We start from the raw sequence: 12881 nt of genomic DNA on the forward strand, positions 1-12881 counted from the left end.
CCTAACCCTAACCCTAACCCTAACCCTAACCCTAACCCTAACCCTAACCCTAACCCTAACCCTAACCCTAACCCTAACCCTAACCCTAACCCTAAGATGTGCGAACGCTGCTTAACGATCCTCTTCCTTTATAGAGGCAATTCTGCATCCATCACAAGACGTCGCCGCTGCGGAGACGGACGAGGAAGAGGATGGTAAGATCCAAACTGTACTCATGCATACCTTCCTTATTCTGGCTCTTGTGCATTGCAGACACAACCGAGGATGCAGCCACGTCGCCCGTCACTGGGGTTAGAAAAAGGCCCAACTCGGATGTGATCCGCTACCTGCAGACGTTGTGTATAGCCTACGAGGCCGCTCACTTCTACACCGCCTACGGTCTGCGGACCGGTCAACACGGCATGCAGCTCCAAGCGTACACGCTCTCGTCCAAGCCCACGATCCCAGAGGTCACTGCCGACACTGTCCGCGGTTTCGCGCACAATTTCATCAGTAGAACCCCGAAAATCTTAGCAGACTTAGCAGACTTAACAAGATCAGCTAAGTCAGCTAAGTCAGATAAGCCTGCAAGTAGCTAAGACAAGTTGGACAGGTTGAACAGGTTATAGAGCATTCACTTGATACCCCTATATTGTAGCCACTAACTGTGGGATCCTATTGATATAGCACACATATGTTTTCGATTAGAAGTGAGTATGCTAGAGTCGAAACAAACTTGCCCAAATGCGGAAGGATGGGCTGTCTTTCGTGCCCGATTTGGTACTTTAAGCGCCCTTTGAGCACGAAAGACAGCCCATCCTTCCGCATTTGGGCAAGTTTGTTTCGACTCTAGCATACTCACTTCTAATCGAAAACATATGTGTGCTATATCAATAGGATCCCACAGTTAGTGGCTACAATATAGGGTACGCATCACTGATGTTCATATCTTCATCTGACTTAGCTGACTTAGCTATGAGCACCAAACGGTCTTAGATAGCGGTCTCGACATCTTAGCTGTTGCAACTTAGCTGTCTTAGTTGGCTCCTAAGTTGTCCTAAGATGTCCTAAAACATGCTAAGATTTGCTAAGATTTTCGGGGTTCTACTGATGTTCCTTGATCACTTTGCATTCCCGGAACCGCAGAGAACCAACATCTCTTCCACGTTCGATAAATTGGTGAAGAAGCTGGACAGAACACCGTTTCACGCCGCAGAACACGCAGAGGCCACCATCATGGGGTTAGCCTATGCAAACAGGGACGGCACTGCAACTACTGACCCGGCAGCGAAATCCGCGTCGACCCTACAGTCCATATTCCAGGTGCGTTGTGATATGTTTCGTTCCCATCTACAGGCTGCGCCCTAAACTAATTTGGTCCGGCAGGCGAATCCGGTCCCGGTTGGCGTCACCAAGAAATGTTGCTTCTGCTGTCACAAGCTGGCGAGTCTGCTGAAGGAGCATGCTGGCCTTGATACTGTCCTGCCAGACACGCATTCGACGATCTTGCCCTGGATTCCACCGGCCGGAATACCCTCCGAGGTGCTGGTTGAGTTGCGCTTGGCCCTCCTGCGGGTGATGTACGATACCGTCAACACGGCAGTGGCCCAAATCAACCGTTCTGGGCAGACGTCTCCTGCTGGCTCTGTGGCACCCATAGACGATGTCGATCTCGCAGATGACGAGGAGCCTGACATCGAAGACTTCGTGCTGTAGTAATCCAGATAGTGTTATGTATATATACGAATGCGTGAACGAGGAGCCAGTATGCCGTGTTACCGCGCCCAAGTTACCGCACGTTCCGAGTCCGTCGCGTGGTACGTCACCTGACCGCCACAGGAGGACTTTAATCCGACTCCAAGTTCTTGGCTTCTACCTACTCTGGGCTCCTATTCGTCTCCTCGATCTTGCGCCCGAAATCGATCGACCAACTTCCCTGTGCATCAGTAATTCCGGATTTATCTGAACATCTGGCGCGTGGGCGCTTAATGGCTTCGACCTCGACCGCAATCGTGTTTGCTTCGTGGCTCACTCGCATCGCCATCTCTGATCCTCAAACTCTGGAGAACATGCTGCTTGGCCCTATAAAGCTGCATAACGACATCAGAGTTCGATTTTTGCAAGAATATCGAGCCGTAGTGGCACAACAGTGAGAACCGGTCTCGAGGCTATTCCCCCACACCATGACGAAACCGTGGAGATTTTGAGGCAGCCGGAGGGTCTGTGGAGGGGGAGGAAGGTCTAGGGACCGTTCGGACCGGGGTAAGTTGCATTATGACGATATTCAGACAATGTCTGACGGGCTCGACGTCTGAACGTCTGAACGCATCTGAACACGTCTGAAACGTCTGCATCAGACGTTTCAGACGCGTTCAGACGCGTTCAGAAAAATTTGAAATTACTGATGTGACGACATCTCACTATGCCGAAACTTCGACGCGCACGCAACTGGGCACTAGGCCACAGTATTTTCCGGGATAAGAACACGAAAGGATGGGATCTAGAATGCGACAAATAACCTCGAGGTATGTTATGTTACGCACAAACAGGTCAATGGGGAGACGAATGGAGAGATGCGAGTGCACAACAGAGCGAGAGGTCACAGCGGGAGTCGAGTCAGGGGATGGGATGATGATGATGGGAGGCCTAGGATGGAGCGGATACATGTATATGTGCATGGTGCGTGCGTACTTGGATGATTACGGATGCATGATGGACGACGAAGGGATGCGGAGCCATATGAATGCATGTGCGAATAGACGAGGTTGAAGTCGATATGTACATGAAGGAGCCTGTAGAAAAGAGAAGCATGAATGAAGAGACTCTACGTTAAATGCCGTTTCATAGGGAGAGAGATCGTCTGCGGAGTCGCTGGCGAGATGGGCGACGCCCGGGTCTGCGCTGTCCGACGATTCACCTGTGCCTCAAGCTTGTTCCGTTGCTTCCTGATGTCGTCGTCCTTGAGCTTCATCGAGAACGCGAGCTCAATGAACGCGTCCGGATTGGGAGGGAGGACACCGGGCGGAGGCCGAGATAGCGCAACAAGTACACCACTTGCACCGCGCTCGAGTCGTCCAGAGGCTTGAAGATCTGGGCGACGGACGGACACCGTTCGACCGCGCGCTCGCGCTTCACCTTGAATAGTGTGTGCTCGACGCGCAGGACGACGTCTCCAGTCTTGTCCCACTGGAATCCACGAGCGCTGGTCCGTTCGAACTTGGAGCGGTGCGGCAGCTCCAGGTCGAGGCGCAACCTGCGCGGGTGCATGATCTGCATCTTGAACCTGAGGATGCGGCAGCGAGTTCCCCTGGCTCGCGATCGGGAGCCCGCTGGCAGCGCCGTTGGACGGGCTTACCGCGCTATCCGCCATGGGAGTCTTCTCGCCCTGCTCATTACGCAAAGTCAGCACACCACCGCCATCGCAGCGGTACTACAGCAAGGCGCACCTGATCGAACTTCGCTGTACCAGCAACAGCGGGCTCCGATACCATGACTTCGCTCTCAACGTCCATCTCGTCGTCTTCCTCCGAGCCCGATTCCGCTACTTGCATCTGGTCGGGTTCCGGGGGCGACACAGGACGGCAAAGGACTCGCCGGTCATTGACAGAGGTGGAATTGTAGGTCCGCCATATCCATTCATGCTAGGCCGTGGCAGAATGCGGTGGTAGTAGAAGGATGGGTTCGGGGGAGACAGCGGTGGGTAGCGAATGATAACAGTTGGGGTCCGTGCCAGGCAACTACGTCCTGTCGAGAATGATTGTGTAGATGCTGTGTGCGCTTGTGCGGATTCTAGTGTCGGTGAGAAGCAGGATTGGAAGCTGTCGAGTCACGGTGAGGATGCGAAAAGGAGTAAATCGGCCGGCGTGAGTGGCGAGTTGTTCGTGACCCATCGTGAAGATCGTTGTTCTGCGTTACATCTTCAGCACTCAGCCCTCGAGCGAGCTTGACGTTCGGACGACACGGGCAATGTTGTAGAACGGAAAACAATGCGATCTCCGTATTTTCAACGCTGATGCGCCTGCCTACGCGACGGGTGGCACCGCGCAAACTTGTAGCTCCCTATCCGACGTGCAAGTTGGTTGTTGTTGTTCGAGCCGATATTGGCGATAGAACATGAAGCAGTCATTGTCATGGGCATACCAGATTCGTCCGATTGCCTACACGCATGTCCACGCAACCCAGTCCTCGTAGTCATGACGGTAACTCCCGTGCTATTGAACGATGCTGCGCTCTCGCAAAAGCTCGCGAGCACAACAGAGGGCAGTCAACGGAGTACGCTGGGCTAGGCGAGCGTATCATCGTCAAGAGCCAGAGGGTGGTGATGGCAGGGAACCCAGCCGGACGTGCGAGGGAGGGTGAGCGTACGAGCTCTTCCGGGCTCGAGCCCCCGGGTTCTGCAGGGTTCCTGGCGCATTCAGTCCGACCACTCGTACATCTCCCTATCTGCATACTCCGGCCCGAGTCTGCGCACCCTCACGACCTCCGCAGTCCTCGTCACCAGACACTCGTTTGCGTCTTCATCCTCTTGCTCGCCCTTTGTGCACACCACCGCATCCTCCAGGGACGGAAGAGCGTCCACAAGGTCCCGCACGTATGCCTCGAGATCCAAGTTCTCGATTGTCGAGATGAAGGCCACAGCCTCCTGCGGCTCGGGCATCTCATGATATCTCGAGGGTGTGGAGTCCGATCTATCCAGGATGGTGATGCGCAGGCGCAGGCGCAGTCGGCGGAGTGGAAGACGTCTCAGCGAGTCAGCCAAGTCGCTCTACCAGAGAATGTCAGATGAGCACTGGCACACTGGACAGCGTTGGAGCAATGGACAGACTACTCACCAGGGCGGTCACGATGTCTGAATCTTCGTCAGGAAAGTTGAAATCAAGAACAAGGCTTTCTAGGTGCTCGGCGCAGGAGCCTGAGCGGAGGAGCGTCGTGAGCCCGTGCGACGGGTGGATGAGGAGCATGCTATCGCCTTGAACCTTGAGGTGCCGGGGTTGTGCATACTCGAGTACAGCGGGAAGAAACTCGTATACGGGAAACTCGAGGTCCCAATGGGAGCTCACAGAGTCATCGATGTGTACTCGCTGGATGAGGCAGGTGAGCCCGAGGGCGTAGAGGTCGATTACACTACCGACGAGCTCTTCGAGGTGTGTCCAGGTTACGGTTTTACCCCCACCCTGATCCCTTTGGCTCTGGATGTTGACAGCACGACGGTCACGCAGTTGCTGCGTGAGGCTGTCCGGGTCAATCCCGTCGTCTATGTTGCATTGCGTCCGGACGGTGAATCGTACGAGGTTGGGGTATGCGCGGATGAAGGGCGCAATGTGGGGAAAGCTGTCAGAGAGAAAGGAGAGACGGCGGAGCTTCGGATACACCTGCGTGAACTCCGGCAAAGCAGTCGGATAGGTGTACCACTCCCACGTGAGTTCCTCGAGAGTGGCCGTCCACTTGGCAAGCAGTGGAACCGGATGGTAGCGGTAATCATAGAAATCGTCGTCAGAGTCACGAGGCAGCCAGTCAACATGGATTGAGACGAGATCGGCCTGCATCTGCGAGAGAAGTCCACAAGCGAAATCTTCTGCGCCCTGTAGCTCGAGTTGCCGAATCTTCGTGAGCCTTGCGACGCCATCAAAGAACACGGAACTCTCGAGCGTGATTTCGGCGTGGAGTATTCCGAGAGTATCGAGCCGTTTCATGCGTCTCAGGCCATCGAGGAGCCTTTCGACGTCGTCATCCATATATGGAGACATGAGTCCTAGGCTGATGTCTATCTCGCGGACGTATTGGAAGCGTGAGGGATCGGCGTGTAGGAAACGGAGAAGGAGGGCCACGTCCCTATCCGTCCAGAGCGTGATTCGTCCAGACAGTGGCCGAAGTATGGACTTGGCAGCGGCTTTGTTAAGGGCTTTGCATGTGAGCATAAGAGAGGCGCATGTGCGCCGATCTGCCAGATATGCGACCTCGAGTAAGATGTCGTAGTTGAGTAGTGGTCCAGAGGAGGCTGGCATCCTGAAGTTCATGTGTCGCACTGTGTGGCTCAGCTGGCTTGCTAGCAGTCAGCAGCGCGATACTCACCTAGAGCATCCGCTTGAATGTTCGCATCCTCGACGTGAGTGGTGAGAGCTCGAGAATCAGATTACATGAGCTGGCGCGGGTTGGGTGCTGTGCTCGGCCCGGTCATGCCGATGCCAGCTGCTGCCGGCGCCTAAGCAACCTTCGACTCGGACTTTACTAATACCACGTCGCTGAACGCGTATCCATGCTCTACTGTCAGGCTGCTACTGTGATAGTCTGCGCCAACAAGAAGACAAACTAAGCTCGACATGAACTTTACTTGGGATGGAGCTTCCGGTGGACTTGCTCCTGTCAACTCCCATTCCTGGCGCTGAGTTCATAGGGGACGCATTCTCCGCGACCTCCGTCCGCATACCTTCCGCCAAGATTCGGGCGACTAGCTCCAGGCAGAGCATGAAACTCACCGGTCACTTGTACACTCCCAGTCCGCATATGCGCCGAACGAAGAACACCCTCAAATCACAAGCGTCGAGTCCGAGACCATACGCCGCGTCGGTGCCTGGCAGGAGACACAGCGACGGCCATAACCATGCCCAACACCCTCCCAGATGACGCACGGCCTCGAGCCGCGTGAGGTACCACGACCAACCTCGCATGTACCTATATCAAGCGCAATTTCCTCCGAGTCGGACGCTAGGACGCGCCGGGCTCGAACAGAGCTTGCGAGCCCCACAATCGGCGCAACTCAGTTCTATCTGGCACCTCACCGTGGGCAGAGTGTCGAAGGAAGCACCCGATGCGGCGTAACCTCGTCTTTCAGACTTCAGGTCCAGGTTCGTCCTCCGCGGGTTCCCGCTTCTCCGTACTACTGATTTGCTCTTCTTCCGTCGTGGTCCGCAGCGCTACGTACGTACGTGGTCGGCCTCTGACCGCCCCTTCAACGAGTCCTTGTTCCGAACTGAGGAACGTCAAAGTATCAGGTGGAAGCCGCTGCAGGGGACAGAGGTAAGTTGACCTCCAACTTCGCCACTTCACGCCTCAGCTCATCATGTTCGCACACCGGGGCCACCTCTGAACATATCCCGAGCCGTGGACAGAGACAGCAGGACAAGCCTAAGGCATGCGCACGAACGGCAAACGCCACGCAATCTCACCGGAATCTCGCCGTTCGTCCTCCCACCATAGTTTGCATCTGCATCTGCATCTTCGCACCAGGCCCCGGGGCGCTTCTCCCTCCCACCCTCCGACCTCCCATCGACCCATCGACGGCAGATTGAAGCCTCCAGCTCAGCGACGGTGGCAGATCGCTCCCACATGACGATGCCAGTGCCGTCTCTCCCGGTCAAGTGACCCTTTTCTCATCGCCTTCCGCCCGAGGACCCCGAGCAGAGAGCAGAGAGCAAGTCGCGAGTACTGCTCCCATCAACCTCGAGGCAGGGAGGCAGGATCGGGAACTCTCGCGCACGGTCCCCAGGTCCAAGTCGCCGACTCGGGTTTAGCGTCGCGCTCACGCTCGGCGCGCACCCCGTCCTTCGAAGCTCGTCTTCTTCGGAATCCCTAAGTCTTCTGCATGCAGACGTGCGCGTTCTTGCGTCTCTGCAAACCAGCGCCGCAGAGGAAGGACGTTCCGCGTAGAAAGAAGCAGGGAACGCACGACACGCACTTTTGAGTGATCGCCTTATCCTTCTGTACATCCTGTCGGTAAGGAGACACGAGTCCGAGCACATTGCTCGCGCTCGCGCGTCCGCGCGGGCACGAGGACGCGAAAGAGCGACCGCTGGGCGCGATCCTGCACTCGCTCATTCACTCACGGCGCGACTAGCGGGATCGTCCTCTTGCTCAAAGCAACTCTTCGCGGGTGCCAGCCTGCGTCAGCGGAGTCACGGTCAAGCGTAGCGCGGAAGGGGACACTGCAACCGTGATCTGTAGCGAGTCAGCGCGCTGCGTGAGCACGGGAACGGATGGCGGCAAGCGATATCACGCACTCTGTGTTCAGGACGTCTCTCTTCCTTCCTGCTTCTCCTTCCCTGCTTTGATCGTTTCACGCCCACGTCCTCCGATCCCTCAGAGACGCTGTCGCGCGATCGCAAAGCTCTTGGCAGTGCTCGTCGCTGACCTTGAGAATCTCGAAGCCCACCGTAAGTTTCGCGCTTGGACGCACAAGACTCAAGAGACTCAAGAAAGAACTGACAGTACCTGCCCGCACCGCGACTTACATAGCTAGACAAGAGCACTCACATTCCTTCGCATCACGATCGCTGTTTCTCCAGAGTCCGAAGTCCTTCTGCCGCGGACGCCGACGCGGACTCGGAATCAATACGATGCAGGATGGAGGATGCTGAATGCAGGATACACCCTCACCGCCGAAACGGGCCTAGCGCAGCAGCACGAATCGATATCAATCCCAGCCCGGTCGCAGAGCGCACAGTGCACAGAGAGACTCACTCACACGACCATATTCTATATCCTCATGTCCATGTCCGTATGTCGCTCTCTCGCTCTTCGAGCCAGGTACCAGTAATGGCAAGTCTGCTTGATCCTCGCGCGAGCAAGCCGTCCGCGCAGAGACTCAGAGCGGAGACGAGAAGAGAGCGCCTAGCGCGAATAAGTGAGAGAAAGAACATCGGTCAGTAGGGAGGACAACTTGAACAACGTACGACTCACCAGTCACTGAAGTACACCTACGGTCCCCGTTCTCTCGAGTCGACGTCCACGTACCTCCTCACCACCAGTAAACCACACGCACGACGCACACAGGGCACCAAGAACTCCTGTATTCACCCCATCTCACCTAACACCTCACGAAAACACAGGAAGACCCCGGTCCAAGGCACCTATTACACCCACATATGAATCATCTACGCACAACCGTACCGTACTGTAACCGAAACCGAAACCGAAAACCTGGGGGTTGTAGAGTACACCGTACACCGCACACCGTATACCGTACACCGTATAACCGGGTCCGTATAACCGTATACACACCAACGTTGAACGACGGCGCGCCGAGCCCTCGACCTGCCGAGGGGGAGACGTCCGCCGCCCGAACCAGAATCGAGACCGAGACCGAACCGGCCCATGGGTATAAGAAAGGATAACGAGAAACGTGGAACGTGGATCTTGTAACGAGCGGTGAGTGTTTGAATAACGAGAGGACGAACGAGCGACTGTGCGACTGTGCGACTATGCGGCTGAGCGACAAGGCAAACGAGTGTGTGAGCGAGTGTGGGTGTGAGCGTGAGTGCGAGGGGGCCGAGTGGAAGCGGGGTGCGGCCGTGCTTTTGGTGAAGTCTCCAAGCCGGACCTCGCCCGCTGCGGCGTGTAGCGTGCTGTCTCGAACTGGAAGCTCGAACGAGAGCGTACGAGTCCACGACCTAGCCCAAGCCCGGGGAAACGAACGACGATGGTTGCTGAGCGCAAGAGCGCGATGACGACGACGATCGGGAGCGGGAACAGGAACAGGAGCGGGTTCGGGACGGGAGACAGGAGACGGGAGAGGGTCGGCTGCAACGTGCGTCGTGTAAGGTGTAAGGTGGTTGTCTGCGTTACGTACGTGCGGCGCGTACCTAGATCCTAGCGAGCCTCGAGGCTCCCTTGTCCTCGTCCTCGTCCTCGTACGCCGGTCCCGAGCCTCAAGGGCCAACCGAGTGGAGACGCGAACGCTGGGCAGTGGACGGCGGACAGTGGACACACGGTACACGTACAGCGTTCAGCGTTCGATGTTCAAGCGTTCAGCGCGAGCATTGGACGAGCGAGCAAGCGAGCGAGCGAGTGTGAGTGAGTGAGCGTGGAGATTACAACGGGGAGAACAAAAAACGACTGGACGGGACCGGCGGCAGCGGTAGTAGGTCGGGCGGTCGGGTGCAGAGGTGCAGAGGTAGGTGCAGGGCTCGAGTGCAGGGCTCGAGGGGGGGAGTAGTCAATCACAAACAATGGGAAAACGGTGGTGTACACATCATGGGCTTGGGGGGCGGAATGGTTGGATAGTGGATGGGCGTATGCGGGGTGGATAGTGGTAGGGGGTAGGTAGTGGGTAGTGGGTAATGGTATCGGTATCGGTATTCAGTACGTATACGTATACGACGAGAGCGCAGCGCAAGCGCGTAGAGTAATGGGCACACACAAAGGCACAAAGGCACAAGAAAATCAACAGCAACCAGCAACCCGAAACCAGTAGCGAGCAACAACGGGGCGCGTCCGGCAACAAGGCGACCGGAGCGAGCGAGCGAATGAGCGACGCGAATGAGTGGGGGGGCGCGCGGCAGCGAGCATAGATAGGGATAGGGGGTTAGGAATACAACGAGACGAACGGCGAGCGGGGGTGGGGACATAGACGAGAACGCATACACAGGCACGTGGGGGCGATAATACTAGACAAAGAGGGCCATAGGACAAGACGAAAGAGGCGATCGCGCATCAGAGTTGCGTGTTTGTAGTGAATCGAGAGGCAGGCTCAGAGCATCATGGCCGCGTAGCCATGGCCGTTGCCGCCTCCTCCGACGCTGATGGGTGCGCTCTTCATCATGCCCATGCCCATGCCGCCCATGCCCATGTTCATGCCATCGTCCCAGCCCGGGTTCGCGCCTGCCATGCGGCGGGGCACGGCCGCGGGGCCGCTCATGACGCTCGGCATCTCGTAGCTGCCGGGGTTGCTGGCAGGGCTGGCGTAACCGCTGCCGTTGCTGTTGACGCTGCCGCTGCGCTCGCGGCGGACGTTGACGGGTGCGGAGCCGTCTTGCTGTTGTTGCTGTTGCTGGAGCAGCTGCTGGCGCTGGAGGTTCATGAAATACGCCTGCTGCTGCTGGCCCGCGGGGCCGACGTTCATCGGAGACACGTTGCCCTGGCCGTGGGACGAGGCCGGGGGCGTGAAGAGGGCAGGCCCGCCGGGGACCTGCGCGCCGAACATCTGGGCTGCGGCGCCCCAGGCGGCCTTGTCGTCGTGGGCGTGGGCGGGGAGGACACCCTGCTGCATGTACTGGGCGGGGAACTGCATCTGGTTCGCCGGGTGGGGGTGGGGCTCGTACATGGACGCCATGGCAGGGTTCTCGAAAGAGACGTTGGTCGGGCTCTGGACGATCATGGGCGTCTGGGGGCCGTGGGTGGCGGGGCGCGGGAGGATGGTCTGGAGCTGGAGACCGCCGCGCTGGGGAACGTTGTGCGCAAAGGGGTTGACGTCGGCGGACTTGGCGAGAGGGAGGGAGAGAGGGCCGCGGAGGTCGTCCATGGTGGCATCAGGGACTCCGGGACCGGCGTAGTCGTTATCGTAGCCGTCGTCGTCGTAGTCGCCGTCGGCGCCCTCCTCCTCGATGGGGCCGGCGGAGAGGACCTCGACCTCGCCGCTGAGGATCATCTGGAAGGCCTCGCCGCGGACGGGCTCGTCGACGCGGGGGAGACCAGAGCGATCGCGCCATTCGTTGAGTTCGCGACGGAGGGCGTCGGACTCGAGCTTGAGGAGGCGGAGCTCGCGCGCAGCAAGGAGGCGGTGCCGGCGAGAAGCGTGGATGTGGGCGATGGAGGAGTTGACGATGGAGGACTTGGAGGGACGGCGGATCTGGGAGAGGTTGGGGAGGAGGGCAGCCAGATCCTGGAAGAAAGTTAGTGCGAGCGCGATAGGGACTGCGGAGAGGGCGCACCAGGAAGCGGCCGTTGAGAGTCTCGCGGCGGGCCCTCTCTACGGCGTTGTGGGTTGCCCTGCGCTCTGCGGTGTTGGCACGCCTGCTGGGCTTGCGCTTTGGCTGAGCAAGGTTGTTCTGGGGTATGCTCTGGGCAGGGGCGGCGCCTTCGACGGGCGGGGGGAGGGCGAGAGTTTGGACAGAGTTGGAGGGGGATACGGGGGTGGTGGGACCGTTGGAGGAAGTGTCGGTGGTGGATGCAGGAGACGCACCGGCAGAGGGAGAGTCGGGGATGGAGAGAGGAAGAGCCATTGCTGTAGACGTACAAGAAGATAGGGAGTTGTTGTGCGATAAAATCGGGATACAGATGGAAGGTCTATTGAGGCGTTTTACAGCAGGTCGTGGAGGGCGGTGGGGAGAGGCAGAGAAGACGGGTCGCGATGGAGGTCAGCGGAAACCGGCTTGGTCTGGGGGATGGGGAGGCGGGCTGGGTGAGCGTTGGCACGGTCGATGGCGGGGGGCGGGGGTAGACTAGTCGCGAGACGGAGCTCTGAGCGGTACTAGCTGGGAGGAAGAGGTTTGAAAGGCTGGTATGCTTGCTTGGGAGGGGATGAAAGGCGGATTGGAGAAGCCGGCAAGGGTCGCGAGATCTACAGGGGGCGCGATAAGGTGAGCTCACCAATGGACGAGGACGGGGACGGGGAGGACATACTCCAGGCGGTATCCTTGTGTCGGCTGAGGGCGTGGCGGGGAGGAGGGAGCAAGGGCGGGAGGCGGGAGAGGGCAAAGCCTTCAAACAGAGACCATACGACGGCGAGAGGGGCTGCTCCAGCCAATCCATCCCCCTCCTCGACCATATATCTCTCCTCGGCCTCTGCCGGTCCTCCTAGCCTTTTTCGGACCCCATCACCAGGCGTCTATGCAATGGCAACGCCCGCCCTCCGCCTCTCTCGCCCGCCCTCGTCGTCGCCCCTCCCGCCGTTGCCGACGACGGCTTGCTAGCCGATGCAACCTCTGCAGACACGCCGCGGGCTGTCGGGCACGAGGGCGGGGACGGGGCGGGCGACGGGTGCAGAGATCTGGCTGATGGACTCTCACGGAGGATCTCAAACTCTGACGACTGCAAACGTTGTGCCAGTGGGCGATGCACGACCGATCTCGTCATCCGTCTCTGTCCTGACCCGGTCTCCCCCCTTCGAGTCCTCTGCCTCCAGCTCACCGCCTGCGCCTCCGTCGCTGCCAACGAACCCAACCATCGCCCGTTGTCATCCCTAGCTT

General features: G+C 58.3%; 4 protein-coding genes across 4 annotated transcripts; 1 reads left to right on the top strand and 3 right to left on the bottom strand.

Moving 5' to 3' along the window:
• Positions 1-226: 226 nt before the first annotated feature.
• L226DRAFT_537955 (uncharacterized protein) lies at positions 227-1749 on the top strand (the record flags this gene model as incomplete). The annotated part of the gene is made up of 4 exons (XM_067681409.1): positions 227-484; positions 1092-1302; positions 1366-1616; positions 1704-1749. Coding segments are annotated over exons 1-3 (545 nt in total), but the record flags the coding sequence as incomplete, so codon positions are not given.
• Positions 1750-2803: 1054 nt separating this feature from the next.
• L226DRAFT_573874 (uncharacterized protein) lies at positions 2804-3530 on the bottom strand (the record flags this gene model as incomplete). Its single annotated transcript, XM_067684936.1, has 2 exons — positions 2804-3364; positions 3426-3530. 2 exons carry the CDS (start codon positions 3528-3530, stop codon positions 2804-2806), a joined length of 666 nt encoding a protein of 221 aa, XP_067531955.1.
• An 863-nt stretch (positions 3531-4393) lies between these two features.
• On the bottom strand, positions 4394-5984 carry L226DRAFT_573875 (uncharacterized protein; the record flags this gene model as incomplete). The annotated part of the gene is made up of 2 exons (XM_067684937.1): positions 4394-4744; positions 4812-5984. 2 exons carry the CDS (start codon positions 5982-5984, stop codon positions 4394-4396), a joined length of 1524 nt encoding a protein of 507 aa, XP_067531956.1.
• Positions 5985-10444: 4460 nt separating this feature from the next.
• On the bottom strand, positions 10445-11915 carry L226DRAFT_468648 (uncharacterized protein; the record flags this gene model as incomplete). The annotated part of the gene is made up of 2 exons (XM_067676149.1): positions 10445-11575; positions 11625-11915. 2 exons carry the CDS (start codon positions 11913-11915, stop codon positions 10445-10447), a joined length of 1422 nt encoding a protein of 473 aa, XP_067531957.1.
• Positions 11916-12881: the final 966 nt, after the last annotated feature.

Source organism: Lentinus tigrinus, assembly GCF_003813185.1.
Source record: "Lentinus tigrinus ALCF2SS1-7 unplaced genomic scaffold L226scaffold_29, whole genome shotgun sequence".
NCBI classification, from domain to species: domain Eukaryota; kingdom Fungi; phylum Basidiomycota; class Agaricomycetes; order Polyporales; family Polyporaceae; genus Lentinus; species Lentinus tigrinus.